Source organism: Candoia aspera, chromosome 15, assembly GCF_035149785.1.
Source record: "Candoia aspera isolate rCanAsp1 chromosome 15, rCanAsp1.hap2, whole genome shotgun sequence".
Taxonomy (NCBI): Eukaryota; Metazoa; Chordata; class Lepidosauria; order Squamata; family Boidae; genus Candoia; species Candoia aspera.
The window spans coordinates 1,396,585-1,419,430 of NC_086167.1; the positions used below are offsets into that span (position 1 = coordinate 1,396,585).

General features: G+C 50.7%; 2 protein-coding genes across 2 annotated transcripts in view; both read right to left on the bottom strand.

Annotated features, from left to right (window-relative positions):
• Positions 1–22,846, bottom strand: part of SPECC1L (sperm antigen with calponin homology and coiled-coil domains 1 like) — a 113,921-nt gene that overhangs the window by 4,724 nt on the left and 86,351 nt on the right. The gene's annotated exons all lie outside the window — the stretch shown is intronic.
• Positions 9,931–18,992, bottom strand: ADORA2A (adenosine A2a receptor). The gene is made up of 2 exons (XM_063315700.1): positions 18,340–18,992; positions 9,931–11,035 (listed from the first exon to the last, which is right to left on the bottom strand). The coding sequence occupies exons 1-2, from the start codon at positions 18,687–18,689 to the stop codon at positions 10,165–10,167; spliced, it is 1,221 nt and encodes a 406-aa protein (XP_063171770.1). The 5' UTR covers positions 18,690–18,992; the 3' UTR covers positions 9,931–10,164.

Consider the following 22,846-nt stretch of genomic DNA (forward strand, 5'->3'; position numbering starts at 1 on the left):
TCACCTAGAATGTCACTCCTCCACCCCTTTTGTTCTGTTCCGTTATACCTTTAATTCCTCACATTCCACTCTGAGTTTTGTACCATCAGGTTTAGGTAATGCCTACCGAATTGTATTCCTGGACCTTTTACCCTTCCTGCCTGTCCTTGTAATGTCTTCAAGACAGTCTGGCTGTCCTTCTTCCTATGTGGATGAGTAGGAAGGGGTATTTGTCAGTGGGCTTAAAAGGTCTTGGGGGTCTTTCTGTCCCATCCTGCATGTATGACCCAACCAAGGTAGCACACTGACAGACTGCTGCTTCAGTCCCTCAGCCTCGCTTCCTCCTCTTCAGGGCAGAAGCAGGGAGTCTTCCCTTTGTACAGCTTCTAGAGGCCTCTTACTTGGTCCCTGAATCTTGTGTCAGCTGTTCTTTGTCCACGGGCTTAGAGACATCATCACTGACAGGCCATGGTGTGTCAGGGATGTTATTTCCATGGCAAAGCAGTCTGGGAAATGTAAGAATGCGAGGCAGAGAAGAAGTGCTGTCTAATGGTCTGATGCAATGTCCAGCAATGTCTGATGCAATGTCCAGCACAAGACAGTCACAAGACAATGACAGAGCAGGCTGATGCAAGGTGACATTTGATTGGCTAGCAGCCACATAAATATGGAAGCAAAGCATAGGCATTCTCTCTCTCATTTGTGAAAAGTCTTCCTGTTACTCTGCCGGTTTGTTTGACAATTTAACTGCTGTATTTGGATATTGGATTTACTGGACACTGGACTATGTTGATTGGATTATGGACGTTGGTTTCTCTATGGACTTTGTATCCTTTATATACCAACAACTTCTAGAGTGCTATGCGTAAGTGTTATTGTTCTTTGCACATTTTTCTGTAAATAAACGGGTAAATAGTGCACCACAAGGACTGGTATTTTTAACCCCAGGGACACGGCGCTTAGTGGAAGTCTCTCTCCAACATGGTGTCTCTTCTGCAGCTCCAGAGAATAAGAGCTATTCTCAGTGGGCTTGGCACTTGCTTCTTGGTGCCATTTTGCCTCCACAAGGGCTTCCTGCATCCAATCCAGGAATTCTCCATCCAGAGGGTGGGCACATTTGCCACTTCCCCTTCTCTTCCAGGTGGGCAATCAGCCTGCAGTTGTAGCATGTATACTTCTTGTGGTCTTCAGAAAAGAAAACGAAATGGCACATTCCTTACAGATCCCAAGAGTATTTCCTTCCACCTCCATGGTTCTCTGATAAACAAACAACTAAAAGAGGTTGTGTCTCCTTGGCCTCCCTGCCAAGCCTGTTTTCTTGCACAGAGACCCGCAAGCTCTCTGTGGAAAGGCATGGCTCCGCTTTTGATTCCTTCCCACCTTTTCCATCACTGCAGAGCCGGGTTTCTCGACCTTGGCAACTTTAAGACGCGTGGACTTCTTAAGTGCTTTGGCCCCTTGGTCAGAGAGCTGTCTAACTCGGAGCAGCCCTCCCTAGCAGGCAGTCACTCCACTCGCCCCTTACAGCACCGCCTGCATCACCCGGCCACGGCCGAGGTGAAGGATGCCCGTCCTCATTGCAGCTGTGCTGGCACAACAGTGCAGCTGACGCAAAAATCCTGTGGGTGCTTCGCTATCAAGCGCTCTCCATCCATCCTTGAGTTGGCAGAAAGTTACGCTGGCATGAAATGTGGTGCCTCTGTTGCCAATCCCTGCCTTGCCTCTGTCCTCAGAGTCACTGCTCTCCTACCTGTTGTAGGACAAGTCAAGCAAAGCAGTTGGTCGGATCCTCCAGCTTTATTTCCCATCCCTGCTCTGAATGGCACCAACTGGCAGGAAAACAGCCACCAGTCCAAGCCATGAGGCTGGAATGAGGTGGGGTCTGGTGACTGTGAGCTTCTGCAGCCTTTATTTTGATAAATAAAACCTTAAGGAAGCATAAGAGTCCTTGGGAGTCAGGTGGCACGCAAATTTGTTGTTGTTATTGTTGTTGTTAGATCACAAAGGGCACTGAGTCTCTCACATACATAGAAAGCTTTTGCACACATACAAGTGTGTTAAAACTCGAGGGTGCAGCTTCAGTGCTGTTCTGCACCTCTGCAACCACATAAACCCATATACGGTGTGCCAGGCTTCCCAAGAGCTGAGCAGCCCAACCAAGCATGTTAGGGCATCCTTATCTGCCCACCTCTACTCCCCCTCCCCCTCCCCCTCGGCACTCCCTGTGCAAGGTGGCCAAAAAGCCTGCAGCCAGCAGGGCCAAGAGCTTTGCCTCCCTGGCCTGGAAGAGATGAAGTTGCCACCAGCTGCTACTCACTGCACAGCCAGGACCTCACACATAACCACTGGTGCCAACGCCAGGCCGACTCTGGAAGAGAGGATTGAGCTCTCAGTTTGTGAGCATTTAGACAAGAAGGCCCTGCTTGGCAGGAGCTGTCCTGGGCTGTCCTGAGTGCCCTTGCCAAATCCACCTGCATGCCCCTGAAATTCCAAAGCCAGGCCTGGCATCCCTTCCTCTCTGGTCCAAGCTAGGCATTGTTTCCCCAGGGACTCACGTGCCCATTGTTTTCACAGCTTGGGACAAAACATCCAGTATCACAAAGTGTTTCCTGCTTCACGTATCTTGTGCTCACAACGAACCTCACAGGCTCCTGGCTCCTCTCTCGGGTTCTCAGGCTGCACAGCCTTCCGATGTTGGACTGATTGCGTCCTCCAACCTGTGCCCAAGTGCCTCCTTGCCTGCAGAGTGCCATACATCTACTTCCCCTTCAAAAGTCATAGCCCACCAAAAGCCTAATGCCACCGACAGGCTATTTAAGAAGGTGCTTCTCATCTTTGTCCAGCTCAGCCTCCTGTCACTTGTCCACAGAAGCAGCCAACTTCCCAAAGCCCCCTGGCGTCCCTTCCCATCCTGGGTGGCTCTACAGGCAGATCTGCCCTTTCCACTTGCCCCTTCACCAGTAGGGGCCACCCACTACTTCCTGAGCACAGAAACTGACCATGTTGTCTTCCTCCCACTCCCGACCCACCGCAGATGCTCTCTGTTCCAAAGCCCTGCTGCTTTCCACCCAAAGCCACCTTAACGGTCTGCAGCGCTTCCTTCGGGTGGAGGGACAGACCCAGCTCCAACTGACCGCAGTGCCTGGCGCACCCCTTCCCCTCCAGGGGCTGGTCACTACCCTGGGCAGCCATTTCATTCTTGGTTGCTGGCGCCTACATTCTCCACTCGTCAGCAGTTGTAATTTTTAAATTAACTTGCAGTTGCCTTCTTGGAGATGGCAATGTGCCCCCGGAGATGTGTGGCGCTCCCACCTTATGAATTTGGCCAGCTGCTGAAGACCGGCTTGTTCTCCTGGGCCGTAGGTGAGGATGGGGGTCGAGCCCCTTTGGTTGGGCTTTTTAGTTCTCTCTTCCAGTCGCTTCTCTTGTTTCTCCTTGAAACACCTTTTCTTTTAATTTTTTTATCTGTAAGCCACCCAGCGTCACCATGGGCAGCCTTGAAAGTGAATGATAAATCCATGATTGACAAGGCTGTCAATCAACTTCCTGTTCCCACCCCTCCAGAAGCCCACCCCTCCAGCCAACACTCACATCTCCCTTTCCGCTTCTGCCCGGGCTGGGTGACGCACGCGCCCCTTGCTCCCCCTCCCCAGCAAAGCTGAAATGCTTCTGGTCCCTTCCTTCTTTCACCGGAAGCGTCGTGCTGCGGTGCAGGGAACGTTGGGGTGAGGACGCTCCGGGGCCCCAGGAGATGCTACTTTACTTCTATGGAGCTGAACCTTCCTTCTTCCTTGCCAGCAAGTTTTCACCTAAGTGAGAGGGAGGGAGGAGCCACCCGTTCCCTTTGCTTTATTTCCTGCGGGATTGGAGCAGCGACGGTCCGACGAGGGGACGCCGGGTGGGGTCTGCGTCAGTGTCAAAGGAGAGAAGGCATCCGTGGGAAGGCATTCACGCATGCAAACACCTGGGAAAGCAGCGGAAAAGAATGGGAACGAGGGAGGGGAGAACCATCCACAAGGAAGAGGCAAGGACTGGGGAGGGGCAGCCAGGGAGGTTGCGTGGATGGGAGGGGCTGGCTGTTGCCCGGACGTGGCGCCATCGGCATGACCCGCCGCGATCCGGGCTGGTTGTTTTGGCTTCAGGAGCAGCTCAGTGAAAAGCAGGTTGGGCTGCTGCTGCTGCTGCTGCTGCTGCTGCTGCTGCTGCTGCTGCTGCGTGGGGTTGCCCCAGAGCGGATGGCCTGTGTCTCCACACAGGGGCTGACGGCAGGTCCCCAGGAGAGACCAAACGCAGGCGGGAGGGGGAAGGATGTCCCTTCGCACACCGCCCCCCCCCCCGGACCTGTGAATGGTGGGAGAGAAGATCTTGCCATCAAATTTGGTGGCAAAACGGTGGTTTTTGCAGCATTTCGCTTAAAAAATGTGGAAAGGTGCAAATATAGAAAGGAGCCTGTCCATCATCTGTGAGGTGGGAATCCAAACTCATCTAGAGACAGTCTTTAAAGCTCTCCGCCAATGCAACTGCAGCTGAAATGCTGGCTGTCGGTCCGGTGCTTCCCGGCCACAGAGATGGCAAGGCCGGTCCAGGGTTTGATTGGTTCGTGTCTGGATTATCGCAGCAAAACCAAACGCGTGGGATCAAAATGTAGGAATAGGGGTGGAACAATAATGGAAACATCCAGGAGGATTACGGCTGTTGTTTTTTTTACAGAGGATGAAAACGGGCATGTTAGGGGTGCTAAAATCAAGGTGGAAATGGATACCTAAAGCTTCTACAAAGCAAAAAAACAACAACAACCCAAATAAGCAAGATTGAAAATTCCCCACCCCCTGCAATCCCCACAGTGGTGTCCCCACAAACCAAGAGCAATGACAGGGAGTTTTGCAAGCCATGAAATATTCCCCCTCCCATTAAGGAAAAAAGGAGACAGTCGCACAATGCAGTTTGAGAGTTTAATTGACAGTGGACAGCAAGAATGTCCTCGGTTCCTGGATGCGTAAATCCAGCATTTAGGCAGACGTTCTCAGTCCAGCTCAGAAAGAACCCCCGGCCAGCGGCACTTCTAGTGCTCTGTCCAGAAGGTGTTCAGGCCACCTTTCTGTGGTTAACAAGCAGCGTGAAAGGAGAAAGGCCGAAGACATCCTGGGGGAGTCACAAATGGAAAGCGACATGACCTTATGGGTGGGGCCTCCAGTTTCTGAGTGGAGACAAATGCCTCGACCAAAGAGTCATTCCTGGGAGGCGCAAGGGGGATGTTCAGCCCAATTATCGGGAGTGGGCTGGAGGTTTATCAAAGCACCTTTTCCCAGTTTCCTGGAGTTAAAACTTGGACAGCTGCATTCATGAAAGTAACCCATTCATCTACTAAGCCACACTCTCCATTTCGTGTGACATTCAGTGCTGGGAATTTCTCAGGCAAGTACAGGTGGACCAGAGCTACAGTTACTTGAACAGAGACTGGGTGAGGTGCAAGTTGGAATTGGCGGGTTCAGCCCAAGAATTTGTCTCAGTGGACATGAAGTGTTAGAGCAGCGTTTCTCAACCTGGGCCACTTTAAGATGTGTGGACTTCAACTCCCAGAATTCCCCACACATCTGGCCAAGGTGGAGAAACGCTGTGTTTGAGTGACAGCTTAGTAAGGTTCCCTTGAAGGCTGCTGTCATTTAGAGAAGACAGGATCACGTGGTCTGTCCGGTTTCTGGAGGAGGAGCATCTTCAGTCTGAAATCTGATTGTTTTATGTTCAGATGATGTGAAGACAGAGTTGCTGCAGAAGCAGGAGGAAAAGCAGGGACGATCATATGGTTGTCCTGTGTGACAAGTTGGTGTGTCAACTCCAGCATGCACTGGGGTGAACTCCCAGGGGAAAGGCAGGATATAAGCACGACAACCATCAGTAAACAAATGAACAAACCACCTAATTTGAAGCTATTATTTGTGCACTTCTCAGAGTGGGCACTCTGCTTCAAAACGGCGAAGTCAGTCCAGAGTCAAATGCTGATATTTGCTCCCCAGTCCTCAAACTACAGCCCACACCAAACAGCCCCCCCCCTTTTGCTGCAAGGAAAGAATCATTGGCCGAAGGGATGAAAGGGGTGCTGATGAGCCTCTTCCTTGGAGAAAACATCATTAGCTCTCTAATATGGGTTTCGGGATAAACGAAGCTGCCATGGATTTATGGGACGTTATTGTGCAGCATGCCCAGGTCTCTGCGGAAGGCATGGAACAGATTCCCTCCCTTCTGACAACAAGCCGCGTCTGCACAGGCATCGGACCAGGCGGGCCTTCTCGGCTGCCACTGGCTCTGCTTGCTTTCCGTTAGTGGCCGACTCGAGTGCCTCGGCACTGCTCAGCGGCCTTCTCTCCCTTTTGGCCCGCGGAGTTTCCTTTGTGGCGTTGGTCGATGAAGGCCTATCTTCAGTCTGCTGCGCCTGGCCAGATGACTCAGCAGCTGCCCCCAACCATTCTGGAAGCGGAGTGGAGTTCCCTGGTGCCCTGCTTTATCGACTGTTTGCACTTGCAGCCGCCTCTCTTATCAGGGCCCAGCAGTCTCACCATCAGCTGGGAAGGGCCTCCTGGGCACCAGTTACTCACTCTTCAAGAGCTTCGCCAGGGCCCGGCCCCTTCCCGGCCAAGGGCCAGGAGTCGTCCGCAGGGCCCCAGGCTTGGACGGAGGGGCCACCTTTTCTGCCCTGGTGCAGCGCTTGGGAGCACTTCCCCACAGCAGCCTCAGGAAGGAAACGCGCCTTCCTCTCTCGGGCACTTAACTCTTTTTAATCCTTTGTTTAATGATTAAATGTATTCCTTTAATGTATCTCTTAATTTTTAGCTGCTGCTTTTATGGATTATTGTTATTGCATCTGCAAGAGTGGTTATCCTTTGGGGAGGAGGGATGAAATGTGTGTCCAGAAAATGCATTCTTGATCCGTCACCCGATGTCACGTCCATTTCCTGCCAGACAAGCGAACTGCAGCCTGGACGGTGGTTTTTTCATTTGTGTCACTGAGGTTCCTCTCAGTTTTAGCTTGGAAACGCTATTGTGGCAATCCGGAGGGGGAAAACGTGCCACTGTTTGCTGGGAAAGTCAGAGGAGGGCTGCACAGGAAGGAGGGAGGGCCCTCACTGTCTGCTCTTCCTCCAGCATCCCGGCCTGAGGCTTCGGCCTGAAGGACTTTCTGCGTGCAACCGGGACTTCTGGAGGTCAAGCATTCGTGGCCTGGCATTTTCCCACGCTTCCAGAGCTGCCTGTGGATCGCAGTTCATCAGCCTAAAGACGGCCTTGACCTGCACGCTCTTCTTTGGCAACGAACGTGAATTCCCCTGAATGTCTTTTCAATTGTGGAAGCAGTTCTGTAGACGCCAAGGAAGGAGGGGGGAGCCTTAAAGCTTGAAGAAAAAGTAACGGGAAGGAGGGTGCCAAAGGATGAATCCTCTCATGTCAGCAGCCTGCCAGGAAGGCCCACGGGCTCAGGGGCACCATTGGCTCTGCTGGTCTTTTGTGCTTTGTCTCTTCCATCTGCTGGAGGCTGCGGGGTGGGCTTTTCTGCCTGGCTTGGTTCATTACTCCAAGCTCAGAAGTATGAGGAGCGGTCCCCCCCCCCCCCAGGGATCAAAATGAGGGGGGCTGAGGTCCTTTCTGCCTTTTGTCCTCCAAGTGCCTGGTCTCTCCTGCATGGATGCCCTCTACCTTGTGAGAACTGGGCGGCAGGAAAGGGGTAGATGAGGGGCAGTTCTGAAATACTTTCTTTTCAGATTCCAGATGTATCCTCTCTGGAAGTCTGGGAAAGTGCAGACCACCTCCAGGACTTTGTTTAAGGTGCCGAGGATAAGCACAAGGTTATTTTTAACTGTGTGTTTATACTTGCATGGCACACAATGCCATTTTAGCCTGGGCATCTCTTCATGCCATGAGAGCTCCCTGCAGAATATCACCCACTGGACAGATGTCGATCAGCCACCCTTGGCTTCTTGGAGCCCTTGCCATTGGCCTTTGAGGAGGTCCAAGCGGGCTCCCTCCTCCGTCTCGTTGCTCCAGGCCCCACACAGAAGGTGGCCTCAGAGAGACTGGATTTCCACCATCATCATGTCTCATTGGCCTGGCTGGTGATTATGGTAGCTGTAGTCCAACACACCTGGAGAATACGTAATTCCTTGGGGAATGCAGCCTGCATCCCACAAACTTCAGTGGTGCTGAGATTCCTCATACAAGATACGACAGAAACTAGGATTTTCCACTCATGCCAGCCCAAAACATAGTCTGCACAACATACGGCCCGCAAGCTGTATGCGGCCTGCCAAGCAGCCCTGTGCCCCACGTGTGTTTTTTGAAAACTCAATAAATCCATTGCTGCAAACAATGAAGAATCCGCTGCCACTGCCCTAAAAGACATGCTGCCAATGCCTCCAGGCCTCACTGACACTGCCAGCTCCATCATCGCCGCCCTGCCACTTGCCACCCAACAGCTGATAGCCAGACCAGCTATCCCTTTGTAGCCCGCCATTATTTCTAATTTATCAGTGTGGCCTTTCCCCTCTGTCAGCTGTGCAGGCCCAGTCCACCGGGATGTCTTCAATGAAAATGGCATGACACGTGTCACCTTTCATTGCTTAAAGTCTGTTTTATGCTTCTAGAAAAAGTGTAATAACAAGTTATGAAAAATTAGGGAGAAACCAGAAAAGAATCGGGAGATGGCTATAAACAGAGAAAGGGTTTAGCAAATATGGCAACAAGAAAAATCTGGAAAGGCTGCTTTGTATTCTCAAGGCCCCTAAAATACAACAATGCACCACCACATCCCTGCTTGCAGAAGACCCTTCTTCAGTCTCCAAATGGCCATTTACTATTAGCCAGAGCTGTTCCTGCTGCTGTGGGGCAATGAGATACACAAAGGGAGGAGTCCCCCCCCACTTTGTACCAGCCCCCTCCCAGTTCCACCACACTCTTGTCCAGTGCCCATACATACATGCATCCTTGGGACTGGCAGAAGCAGGACCCCTACATTCATTCCCGTCCTGACTAAGGCCTCCTAAATCCGTTGGGTGTCCCTGCTAAGAATGAAAAGGCAGGCCATGAACCAACGGAGGGAGCGGCTCAGCTGGCCATTTAGATGGCTCAGCTCACGCCCATCCACTGAAAAGAAAACAGCTGTGAAATGGGCTTGAAAAGTATGCAGAGACCTGTCAGAGATCTTCACTTGGGACTATTTAATGCTCATTAGCAAATGTAGCTTTGAGGATGATGTCCACCAACTCTTTCAGCTTCAGCCATGCTGGAGATGCTTTGTGGCCTTTAGCTCTGAAACACCGGTGGCTCCAGGCTCAGCTCAGGGACCCTGAACTCTGCAGAAGACCAGACATCCGGCTCGAGCTGGAGGGCTGGACTCCCCCCACCTCCCTTCAGTGTTGAATGAGCTATCTGGGTGCTCATTCCAGTCTCCTCTACTGGTGAGCTGGACCGCAATGGGGTCAAAAGAGTTGTTGTTGGCACGAACTGGAACTGAGCAGCCCATTTATTTCCAACAAGACAGTCCCGACAGGGAGGAAACGTTGCTATGCTATCACTTCTGGGTTGCTTGAGCAGTCACTGCGCCCCACAAAACTCCAGTGGAATGAGAGCAGCTGGGCAACAATTACGTTGCTCTGTAAAATGCCCTACTTGTGTTCTTACACAAACAACAGCATTTGCACAGCGATTATCCTGGTCCCCAAATGCAGGGGCTTCTGGCCAAGCGGCTGGATGGAATCAATGGTGACCACCTCCTGGAGCCTTCCCTCTCCTCCTGCAGCAAACAGGTGCAGTTCCCCACAGTTTTTTTCTCTCTCTAAGCGCATCTGGACCATGGCAAAATGTGGCCACAGATGGGTAGGACCAAGCGAGTTATTACCACTCCCCCGTCCTCCAAGGCTAAAGCGTACGTGAAGTGTGAGTGGCTTGTCTGATCTCGCCTGCAATGATTCCTGCCTGCCCCTAGGCCTCTCTTCTGGTGCCCTTCTCCCTGCTCTGGCAGACCTCTTCTTCCCTATTCCTTCAGAATGGCTTGAACGTATTCCTCATTGTTTTAATGCTGCAGCCGGTGAAGATTCAGCTCCAGCACAGCAACAGCCTCAGAACCCTCAGGACGCATCAGGAGCTTCCAATGAAGCCTCCAAATTAGCATAAAACCCAGGAACCCCAAGAAGCTCTTGGCTATGAGGCTCCATTTTTTTGGAGCACCCAATTTTTGCAGGAAGGTACAAGGTGCCCATTCACTTCCCCAGCTAGTCCGCTTTGGTTTGGGGGCCACCCCATGCACATGTTTTTCCCCCTCAAATCATCCCTATGGATGCCACTGAAGTCCCCACTGGTGCAGAAATTGAGGGCATATTCACTGATCTGTACACTGGCGTTTTCAGCATCTCCGTCGTGAGCAGAAGTCCTCCGGCTGGCAGTGGCGGATTTAAACCCCTCCTTTCTGAACAGGATGTGCTGCTGAATGATCTTCCGAAAGGTGTGGCGGAACTCCCTGATTTGGTAAGCATAGATCAGTGGATTCACCACAGAGTTGGCATGGGACAGGAGGATGGCCATGTACTTGACCCAGACGGGAGGGGGTTTGCAACTGGGGCAGAAGAGCGTGAAGCAGTTAATAACATGCAACGGGAGCCAGCATACCGCAAACACCCCAACAATGAAGGCCAAGGATTTTGCTGCATGGACCTCTTTTTGCAGAATGAATCGGGATCGTTCCCCATGCATCATCTTGTTTTCTATCTGCTTGAGCTGTCGCCGGGCTGCCATGAAGATCTTCAGGTAGATTCCAAACATCAGAAGGAGAGGAAGGAGCACACAGGCAAAGAAGTTGTAGTAGACCATATACTCCATGGTGACCACCTCCTCAAAGAGGCAAGCCGCCATATTGCTGCTGCAGTTGGTGAAGGATTCATTCTTGCCTTGCCCTTCCTCTTCCAGGTTTCTTTTGTGCCAGCCCAGCATCGGTGTCAGGCCAATAATGAAGGATAAGAACCAACAGATGGCTATGACCCCCTTAGCTCGTGAGCTTGTCACTAAAGCATTGTACCTGGAGGGAGAGCAAAGATTAATTAATTAATTAATTAATTTTAATCCCACCTGTATTATTTTTTTATAAATAACTCAAGGCAGCAAACATACCTAGTGCTCCTCCCTCCTCCTGTTTTCCCCACAACACCAACCCTGTGAGGTAGGTTGGGCTGAGAGAGAGCAAGTGGCCAAGGTCACCCAGCTGGCTTTTGTGCCTAAGGCGGGGCTAGAACTCTCGGTCCCCTGGTTTCTAGCCCAGCACCTTAACCTCTAGACCAAACTGGCTCCATGCCAAGAAATCAACCTTGCCAACTAACCCTTTATTTATTTTATTTTCTATCCCACCTTTATTATTTTTATAAATAACTCAAGGCAGCAAACATCCCTAACACTCCTTCTTCCTCCTGTTTTCCCCACAACAACAACCCTGTGAGGTGAGTTGGGCTGAGAGAGGGACTGGCCCAAGGCCACCCAGCTGGCTTTCATGCCTAAGGTGGGACTAGAACTCACAGACTCCTGGTTTCTAGCCCAGCACCTTAACCACAAGACCAAACTGGCCAAACTAGACCAAACCTATGACATCAAATCCACATGGGAAGGGACTACAGCACAACTGATCAGTTGACAAACTACTGAGTGCTTCCTGGTATCCAGATTCCAGCTTCTTCTTGCTGAAAAACTGCCCCATCACAACAGGAGAAAGTTGAGATCTGGTGCGGTGAAAAGTGCTCACCAGTGCTGTTGACTGACTGACTGACTGACTGACTGACTGACTGACTGACTGACTGACTGACTGACAGTGGGATTCAGTTCACTTGCTCAGCAGAACTCAAGCCATGCCTGGTATTGCCCTCGGTTCCAAACAGATCATTCCTTTGAGGTAGATCAGAACTGCACTCCACTCTTGAAGCCTTTAAAAAAAAAGCTTTGTTAAGTTCACCCTAAAAGGATCCTCTATCAAAAGGAAGCCTTGGATCTGTGGCTCTATCCACACTGTAAATAAACCTTGGTTTTATATGAATTGGTTCACTGTGGAGTTCCCCAAAGAATTCTGGAAATTTAATCTCAGGAGAATACTAAGGATGCTCGGTTGGAGGTCCCATTACACCCACTCACATGGCTACAGATCCCAGCCATTCTCTGGGGGACGGATATGATGGCCATTTTAAGGCAGGGTGAATCCGCTCTGTGTATCACCAGGACTCAGGCACAGCCAGAATTCCTTCCAAGCTCCAAGGACTGGAGGTCGGGGTGCAGGATCACTGCCAATCCCCCTTTACACTATCAGTAGAGTTGAGGAGAAAACCAAAAATTGCCTCATAGACTCATCTTTGGCTAGTGCGCATTCAAATTCAGATACAATCAAGTTAGCCAATCAGTTGAAAATAAATTTTATTTGGCATGTATTATAATGAAGGTGAGAATAATAATATAACTTGATGATTCACACAATATAGGCTAATACTGATCCCTGGGGCCAATGACATTGGGGTGTTTGTTCTGTCCATTTTTTCCTTTAAAAAGGAGACCTCCTGATAAATGCGGATAACTCCTTTCCAGGTGGAACCCTCCCTGAAGGTCAACAGAAGGGCCTTGAGGGCTGCAGTGGTGGGGCTGACAGACCCCAGAAGTAGCCTGCTCTCCCCCTGGCACCAGTGAGTTAAGAGGGCTTTTGTCCTAAAAGACAGCTTACAAATAGTATAAATTAATTTTAAAAATTAAGAATGAATTAGGTAAAGGTGGAGTCCTAGTTCTATTTTGACAAGCCCTGAGACTGCTGAGACTGCACCCTGCAAAGAGTAGAATCACCTGATCCACTTGCTGAAGGCACTGCTGCGTCCGTTTCGAGTTCCCTCTTTGTTTGTTGCCCACAGCTGGCAAAGAGCAGAGTCTTAACAACAGCAGAGATGTGACAAGGAACCCCCCTCTGAAGAATCTTCAGAGATAAAATTGGTGACTTTATTTTATGCTCATTTTTCTAAATAAACTGTGTCTGATTCCTGTTTGCTGAATTCTCTAATAAATGCACTGAATTGGAAATGGGAGCTGATTTTGCCTTTCCATCTTTGTTCAGGTACAGCCTTCAGGATGGCCAGGCTCAGATTATTCATTCATCACGTGACGGACGGCAGAGGGTCCACTCTTGACACGCAGCAGAAGGGAGGTAATCAGCCTGTCCTCCCTTCTAAGGTCTGCCACAGGGAGTTAGTGTATCTTTTTAGAATGAGGGGTAGGAACTGAGCACTTCAACATCTGTTCATCCTGAGAAAGGTCTAGTGATTCTTGGCTAAAGACGTTACCTATTTTTTAACGTAAAGAGTTTCCAGTAAAGTGCCTTTTAGTGAGTCACACTTGATGTTTGCTATCTTTGTGCCGCTGATGAATTCTGAGCATGGTTGTCTGGCGCATCTGTGTTTGAAACATTCTGTGCCACTTTCTGGGTTCGAGACGTCCATTTGTAAAGTAAGGAGGACTCAGCTTTCCACTGTTCTTGTAGCCAGACATGAAGAAGTGGAGCTCTGATGGCTTCTTGGCCCACCCTTATGAACTGCCACTGGGCCAGGCATCCATGTCTTGCCCTACCTCTTCCCTGTTGCTTCTGGGGGACTTCAACAGCTCTAAGCCGAGGTTTTGTAAGACCATTTTTCATTTGTACAGCCACTAAAGGAAAGCAAGACCTATAAGCAGTCTGGAGAACGTGGCTTCCTTTCCCTCTTTTCCCCATTCCCTCCTTGGACTTTTCCAACATTGTTTGCCTAATCTGCTGCTTAGGAGAATCCACTACAGCTTTTCATTGTTAAGAGTCATGGAGGGTTGTTGGTGGTGGGGAGATCAGATGAAGGAAACTACCAGAACAGGAAGAGCTGCCCCAACTTCGCTCAGGCCAAGTTCTGAAGCTGCCCAGCTGTTATCCCACAGCTGGGGGGAATCCAGCTGGGGCCATTGAAACAGTTTTTGGTCTATTGCTGCTCTCCAAGGACTCACAGCGAAGCAGGCGGTGGGGATGGGTGGGTGGGGAAACTACTAAGATAAGGCTCCAATGGGAAACCACTTCTCTATTTTTGCAAAAAAAACAGAAAACAAAACCCTTATCCCAAGGGTTGGGGAAGCCTTCACTTTTTATCTCTTTGTGCTAGTGTTCTTTTATTTCCAATCTAAGCAGATCTTTTCCTGAGCTCCAATATCAGGCAATGGCTTCCTCTGAGGAAGCGATTTTGGGGAGTGGGGGAGGGCAGGGAGAGGGGGAAGGCACTTGCAGCATCCCTGTAAATTGGAACTTAATCTGCGTATAAAGCTTTTCTAATAATAATTTTGATTGAACTTTATTAAAATTTTAAGATAAAAGGATAAAAGCTAACAAGAAATGAAAAGAAGTAAAGTAAGAAAGCAAAATAGAAAAAAGAGCAAAGTCAAAAGTGCAGACAAATAAAAGGAAAAGAAAAAAAATACGGAAAAAGAATGACTTCCGACTTTCTTGGCTACGGATATAAGTATACGTTTACATTAAACTCTTGCTGTCGGCTTACGACAAGCTTTCATGGATTCCGTGAAGCTTTTCTGATAATAAAAGCTTTCTCTTAGATTCAGTCCCTGAGAATTAATTGCTCAGCCAGTGGCCACCGGAGGTGCTTGAGCAACCTTGCTAAGCAGGACCCGCAAAACAACACGTTGCCTTCTGCTGCATGAGGCCACTTCGTGTCCAGATCACGCTGGATGAGGCCTGAGGACGCTCCCAACACTTTAGTCACATTCACCCAGCTAGTGTCCTGTTCTTTGCGGCTTCTATTGTAGTGTCAAAAGCCAAGTGTGGAGGGAACAAATGAACGATTTATTACAGTCCAAGACCAGATCAAACGCAGAGGGATAAATTTGTTGGGTCCAGGAAATTGCAAACTGCCCCTTGAAAGAAGGGTTGCTGTTGGCCTCTTTACAAGAGACAGCAAATGCCCTGCTTCTGAAGAAACCCAACTTGGACTTAGAAGACGAAAACAACTCTGGGCCAGCTGGTAAATGTCCTTAAAACCATGGAATCCTTGGAAACTCCAACCCCCCCAAATGAGGGTAGGAACTTGAATTAAAGGAGCCCCGAGGGATGGCTGTCCATCCTCCTTGAGCTCATCCAGGGACAGGAAGTCCTCTGCTCCTTGGCATAATCAGTTCCCCTGCTGAACTGCTCTTACCACTCGCAAGCTTCTTCCGACGTTTCAGTCAGATTCCGCCTTCCGGCAACTTAAACCCACCCGTCTGTGTCCTGCCTGCAGAGGTGGTGGAGAACAGGCCCTGACCGTTTTTTAGGGGTCCCCTTTAGCTTTCTGAAAGCTGAACGCAGCCAGCCCCTGCCATTCCTCTTCACAGGACAGCTTCTAATCCCCCAATCAGCCTGACTGGCCTTTTCTGAACCTGTTTCTTGGAATTCTCCTTAAAACGGTGCCCAAAATGATCGGGGGGTTCTGTGTGGAGATCTGACGGGTGCAGAATAAAGTGGGCAATCACTTCCTGTGATTTAGTAACAATATTTCTGTTGATGGTGTGCCTTTTTGTGGCCACATTGCACTGCTAACTTATACTCGATTTGAAGTCAGCTGGTATTTGGAGTTCTTTTTTCACAAGTATGACTGCCACTTGGTAGCCCCATCTTCTACTTGTGCATTTGATTTTGGGGCATGTTGTTGCTTCCAGGCCTGGGCCTACCCAGTGAACCCTTCAATCCTTAGGGGTGACATCCAGAGCATGGCTGTGAGGAAATCCTTGAATTAGTCCTTTTGTTCTTGGGGCTCATTTCAGACAGGCCTATCAAGGACTTCGTTGAAATTGCAAGAAGGCTGGGCACGTTAGCCAGAAAAACACTGCCTGGAAAACAAGGGAGGATATTCTAAAGCCAAATTTAATTCTGTAAGCCTCCCGGAGTCACCATGTGTGAGTTGGGTGGCCATATAAATTTGTTTAATAAAATAAGTAAATAAATGTGGGAAGTCAGCTGGCCCTTGGAATACCAGCCATAATGGAAGGCTTCAAGGACAAAGCCCTGGCAGATGCAGCGCATGAATGAGCATCACAGTGAACCTATGGAAGAACTTGAAGGTTCCAGAGAATGGAGAATTAGCCAATTTAGACCTTGCACCTTTCCTGCATTTCTTGAAAGCTTGTGGAGAGCAGGGAGGGGTGCAGTCCACAGGCTGGCCTTCTGATCCTTATTCCTGCTTTTTGAAATGGACCCAACAGGTCTCTCTGACAATTCCCTTCTGCACTCTCTGAGAGCACGTCTGTGGGCAATGACGGTGGGATGGACCATCGCTGAGGAAGAGAGAGCGTAGATCTCCTTCCCTCAAGGCCTCCAAGAAGCCCTTGGGAGCTCTCTCCAGATGCCCTGGGGATTTTGTAATTGATTATGATTCCTTATGGATTCATACTGAGGATGACAATATGGAAGACAAGCAAAACTCAAAGGGGCACATTTCTAAGAGCTGTGTTCATTAAAGATTTAATGTGAGGAGTTGCAATGAACTATTCAAGTGGATACAGAAAACTGATAAGCCAAGCAGGTAAGTAAAGTCTTGAGGTCCCCATTTAACTCTGTCTGCAAAGAGGTGCCTGATGAGAAAGGGTTGCTGGGAGGCAATTAGATCTGACCATTTTTTCAGTGTGAACCCCCCAAAAAGAGGACAAAAGGAGAGTTTGAAAAAGGAAAGAAGATGGTGATCAGGAAGAGAGAGTAAAAGCTGTTTGGCCTTAAACAAAGGTGGCAGATGTGGGAATGATCATTCATGTAAGTTCCCAAAGAAAGAGAACCTGGTGTTGAGTGACATTAATTACAAGTAAAAAGGTATTCCTTTTTTTAAAAAAAATGAAGGAACTCTTAATGGCCATTTCCATTAAGTGAAGCACTTGGCCCCTGTCTCTGTTAAATGTAATTCTGCTATTTTCATCCCACTTATCTGAGCTATTAAGGGTTTTTTTTTTACTTCTGTCTTCTAGGATATCAGTTATCCCGCCCTATTTGTGCCACCTGCAAATCTGTTAAGCATCCCTGTGTTTCTTTGCCTGAATCATTATTACAAAATACTGAAGAACAAAGGATTCGGGACTGATCCTTGAGGCACCTCCCTCGATATCTTAGCTGAATCTGATTCTCTGGTGGATTTTTAGCCAATTATACATCAACTTAGTTTTCATCCCATCCAACTCTCATTTAACTAGTCTGCCAATCAGATAAGGTTCACTTGGCAAATCCATACAGGTTTCTTGTAATTACCACATCGTTTTCAAGGTACATATAGGTCAGTCTCGTAACCTGCTTCTAGAGTCTTCCTAAACATTGATGTCAGATCTGCAGTTCCGCACAGATGCCTTTTCTTCCATTCTGCCCCTTCATCCTGCTTTTCCCAATTTCCTAGTAGAATACACTTACCTCCTTGTGGAGAAAACTGAGGCAAAATAGGATTTCAGTACCTCCGTCTTGCCTTTGTTAGCACTTAGCATTTCATAATCTTCATTAAGCAGCTAATATTCTGATTCTTCTAATTTGCACAAATCTAAAGGAACGGTTAGCTGTTCTAAAAGACCTTCTCCAACCTCAGCTCATTCCTACGCAGGGAGCTTAGGTGCTGAGCAGCGCCAGGCGCTCTCGGAGGAAACAGGTTCCCTAGATTCAGTTCAGTGTGATTCTGACCCAGGTTTTGAGCTGAGTTCGCTTAGCTCGCCCTTTAAGGCCCGTGTTCAGAGGGAAGGGGTAGGGCTGGTGGTGGTCCTGGACCTCCGCCCTGGCACCCTTTTGGAGACCCTTCCTGGCTAGGAAGGCGTGACCCTGTATCTATGTGCACAACTGATTCCAGAGGGCAGTGCTGGGGGATGGCTGCTTTCCCCTTGGCTATCCTGCTGTGGGGTTCCCCCCTGGATCCAGGCCCCATACCCGTTAGCCACTGGGGCAGGTGATTCAGGGATATGGGCTGAGCTGTCGCAATGCACAGAGAACACCCTGTTCTACTTCTCCTTTTCGGTGAATGTAGGTAACACCCTTAATGCTCTGGATCACCGAAGGATGTGAGCAAGGCAGTGGCTTACGAACTAGCCTAGCGTCTGCAAAAAGCAGAGATCCTGTTGGCGGGCGGCTTCCTTGTCCAGCAGAGAAGTGCTCTGCCTGTGTCGAAGGAGGCTGCATTCCCCGGGAACAGCCAAAAGGTTTGCGCCACGTGATGCAGCTCAGCTGAGCCTGGCAATTCACACCCCCCTGGAGTGGGCCCAGCTCCTGCTAAACCCTAACCACAGGGTTCTGCAGGGAATGCCCTCCGGATGGGGCAGTTCTGCATTTTTCTGCATATTCACCTGAGAGGTATGCGGATAGCGATAATCCGATCGATGGCGATCGCAAGGAGGCTGAAGATGGAACTCTGGGTCAGCACCAGGACAAAGCAAGCGATGAAGAGGCAGCCGTAAAAGAAAGCGCAAAAGCCGGTGCTGATGCTGATGGCAAAGGGGATGGCCAGGACCCCCACAGCAATGTCAGCCGCTGCCAGGGAAGCCACAAAGTAGTTGGTGACGTTCTGCAGGTTGCTATTGAGATAGACCGCCCAACAGACCAGGATGTTCCCCAAGACAGCCAGAAGCGCAATGACCAGTTCAAGGACAATGTAGACTACGTCAGCAAGGAAGTTTTCGTTCCCAGGCACTAGCATGGTGAGGGCGGTGCAAGAGGGTGCCCGGGAATCCTCGTGTCCATAGCGGCAGGGCAGCAGATCCACAGGGCTCTTTCCTCCTGACCCAGGTCACTTCAGGCTGCTACAGCAAGGGAGGCAAAGTGGCCTTCAGGAGGCCAAGGCTTGGCTGAGCTCCAGGCCATGCGGAAAATACAGCCTCCAGCATGTGGCCACTTCATGGTCTGGAGGGCCACTGAGCGGCCTGTTCCAGCGCCAGACTCCCTGGGCGATTTCGTGCCTTCATCGCAATCCTTCCGCCTGGGAAACCAGCTCTTTGCTTGTCATTCCAGAGAGCTGCATCTCGAGAGGCTGCAGATACTCTGTGGGGCATTCTGCATCCTGTTGCCTTTAAAGGGGAGAGGAGGAGGAGGAGGAGGAGGAAGGAGAGAAGGGAAGCTTAGATCATCCGGGTGCAGGCCAAGATACAATCCCCAACTGGCCAGCATCCACTCAAACCACCCCTGAGCTTCCAGACCGTAAAGCTCATTATTCATTATTGGGCACATCCCACCTTTCATTCAAGCAGCGCCCCCTCCACCCACTTTGCCCCACACCACCGCCCTGTGAGGAAAGTTGGGATGAGAGAAGGGGACTTGGGCAGGGGGTTTCCCCATCTCTAGACCAGCACCTGCGTCACCGCGTGGCCGTGTTTCTCCAACCTTGGGCCCCAAAGAGGAATATCTTGACCCCCTCATCACCTTACTCCATATCAGTGATTCTTAAACTGTCTGACTCAATTGCCCCTTTTCCTGCTCTCAAGTAAAGCCATTACCCACACAGAAAAACTGAACTGTTGTTTTGCACAAGTGTCCTGGCAGTGGCAGTCCCAACCTGGATCCTCCACTCACAGACAAGCGATTGCAAATGGCTCCATTGCCCAAATTGAGTGCCTGCAAAAAAATCTTGGACTGGGAGTTGATAGCTAAGTGGATAGGAAATAGCAATGTGATGTGGGAGCAAACAGGCAAACGTGACTTTAGGCTGCATTAGCTTCTGCTATTTTCCATCAAAAGTAGTTCTCCTTTACTCTGCTTTAGTCAGATCCAGCCCCAAGTCCTATGTCCAGTTCTGGGCACCACATTTTAAGGATTCAAATGAAGGGAAAGAAAAAAGCCACAAGGGGGATCAGGGCCTAGCCACTATGAAGAGAGATCAAAGGAGCTGGGACCATTTCATTCTGAGAATTTAAACTACATGAATTCTGATGGAGGAAGGAGGTGGCAGCTCTCTTTAAACACCTGGAAAGTTATCTCATAACTTCTTCCTTATCATTCCAGAGGGCAGGATATTTTAAGAAAGGGAAGATGGGCCAGGTGTCCCTGGATATGTTGAAGTGGAGGTTCAGCACCAACTCTCTGCAACACTTTACGTGGGTTCCTCACAAGCAGGAGGGGAGGACCTACCCTGTGGCTTTGATGGCCCCTCTCAACTTGGTGATCCTGCAATTCTATTACAACCTCTTTCTGAAGGAATCACGTCTTTTGATACCCTCCTCCAAATTATTCTACACAGATGCCTCTAAGATTGTTCCTTAAGAAGATATATTGCTTTCTCGTTAAGTTTTCCTCTCAAGAATCTACCCTGCCTTTTTAAAGCTAGATTGACTTTTTTTTACAATTTAAGCAAACGGGGAAGCTTGACGCAGGAGAGGGGGCATTTCCTGATGACCAAGGGCTCACCTGCATAGCCTGGGTAGCAGGGGAGGTCCTCCTGGTGCCCCCCAGTGAGAGAGGGAACTGGAGGGGGGGAGCAGCTCTTTAACTTTCAACCTCCTGCAGGGAGGTGAAGCCATCATGGGGGTGGGAGAGGTGTTTTAAGTATGTGTCCAGCTGGGGGTGGGTCAGCATGTTCCCCTCCCATGGCCCTGGTCCTGCACCGCTGAAGTCGTGGGAGGGGGGTGTGCTATGGGCAGCCACACCCTTGGGAGAACGGGTGGCTGAACCATTTTGCAACAGGGCCACCGTGTCGATGCCCCCCCCGCTTCACCTCTGGGGAGACGGGAGGCCTTCTCTCCCCCTCCCTTTCTCTTTTGGGGGGGGGCAGGGGAGTGGCTCCTTTGAGCCAGTCCTCTGACTCCTCTCTGGGGTCCTCCCCACCCTGCCTCTCCCCTCCCCGGGGCCTCCGTGCGGGCAAGGCCCTCTTGCTAGGCAAACGGAGATCGGAGAAACGCCAGTGTAGCCGGAGCTTCCTGACCCCCAAAGGAACCCCACCAACCCATCACATCCTCTCCCTGCCTTTCCCCCCAGCTTTCCCTTGGGGGGGCGCTTTCCCTTTGGTGCCGGCTCTGCCATTAAGCCAAGCATGACATTCGAGTCAGACCGCGGAATGCTGGGGGGGGGGGTGCCAGGCTGCGGAGCTCTCGAGACGACAACGGTCCCCCCCCAGCTTGCTTCGGGCCTCTTAAGCCAGCTGCTGCCAGGGATGCAGCAGAAGAGGTGATCCAGCCATCAGGCAGGCGGGCGTTTTGTCTTGGGGCAAAGTGTCCCGGGCTGACTGTGTGCCGAAGCCCAGAGCCAGGAAGCAGGAGGCCCTGGAGCAATGGCCCCTTGACTGGGCAGATCCAGATGGCCTCAAGAGGAGGAGGAGGAGGGAGGAGTATTTGGTATGTTTGCCACTTTGAGCTATTTATAAAAATAATAAAGGTGGGATAGAAAATTAAAATAAAATAAATAAAATAAAATAAAATGGAGGAGGAGGAGGAGGAGAGCAGCAGCAGCAGCAGCAGCAGCGGTGGCGGCAAGGGTGAGCCAGATGCACCTGTCGTGCCTTCTGATCCCAGGAAATAATCGAATGTGGATCTTTTCTCATTGATCCCTCTTGGGAGGGAAAGAGACTGATTGCTTGTGAGTTATTTTAGCCCAATATAAAAGCCATTTGGAGGACAAGCTGGATGTCCACCTCGGGGAGCAATTTCTGCATTGCCAGATGACAATTTCATTTCACACTCACCGTGGAACGAAACAACCTGGGAGTCGCTTTGTTTGGCTGTTGGTGGGTGTTGCATCTCACCAATATGTCGCCAGCCTCCCTGACAGGAAACAGAAAGCACATTCCATTGTGATGCTGTTTTCCCTCAAAAACTGGCTTTTGACAATGCCAGAGGAAGACGCGTGCTGATAGGGACCGGAAAGAGTGGGTCCTTTGGTTGCTGCAGCCAAGCTGATTAAAAGGGGTTACGAAACTGGATTCCTGGCCAAGATCCTCTTGCGGGATTGACCAGAGGGGGGGAAACGGGAGGGGGGTCCTCCCCCCATGCCTGCGGCTCCTAAGCTCTTAATGGGCATGAAGGGCCTGCATTAAACTGTGCCCAGTTTTGCCTGGGGGTCCGCGTATGCCAAAGGACAGGCAGCCAGAAAAGGGGGCCCAGAGGAAGTCTGGCAGGGCTCCGGGTCGCCCGCCGTGTGAGCCTTCCTCCTTAGCAGGTCTTTGCAGGCCCAGTGCCCTTGCACCCCATCCTGGCCATGTGCCCCCGAGCACTGCCCTTCAGGAAACGGCTGCTGGGACACTTAGTGCACCCAGAAGAGGCTTTGGCACCGGTCCAAAGATGAGGGCCAGGGCCATTTAGGAGCAGGATCCCCCCAGGGCCATGGGGCTCGCAGAGACCTTCCCACGCTTCCAGCTTGGCCTCCACTCCGGGGGACATTCTGGGAAGAGCGTGTGGCGCTTCCTCTGGATCAGCGCACAGGGGGACCCCTCCTCCCTCCCTCCTGAAGCCTGGCCACCATCGGTCCCTGTCCAGAGGCCACGTCCATGGCTCCCTACACAGCAGCTCGGCAAGAACAGGAGGGGGTGCCCATGTGGGCAGCGCCAGTAACCAGCTGGCAGCAAGGGAAGATGCCTGGCAGGGTCCGGGTGGGGGTAACGGGGCCACCTCCGTGGCAGTGCCATGAGCTGCCGCTTCCCTGCGGACAATGCACACGATGTGACCTCAGAAAGGCACAGACGCCTGGAGGGGTGACGGCTTGTCCTGTGTGGCCGGCCTGGGTGGGGGGGGCTGCTCAGGCTGAGACCCTTCATTTCTCAATGGGGGGAGCAGCCAGGGCCAGGCAGGAACCTCAAAGGGAGCGTCCCTCTTTGCCCTCAGCCTTGGACTCCTCCTCCCGTATTAGCAGGAGGTCCATCCCTGACACGGATGC

Coding starts and splice junctions, on each gene's coding strand:
- ADORA2A (XM_063315700.1), bottom strand. CDS start 18,689: ATGCTAGTGCCTGGGAACGAAAACTTCCTTGCTGACGTAGTCTACATT. Junction 11,036..18,339: donor GCTATCCGCATACCTCTCAG/GTGAATATGCAG, acceptor CTCTCCCTCCAG/GTACAATGCTTTAGTGACAA.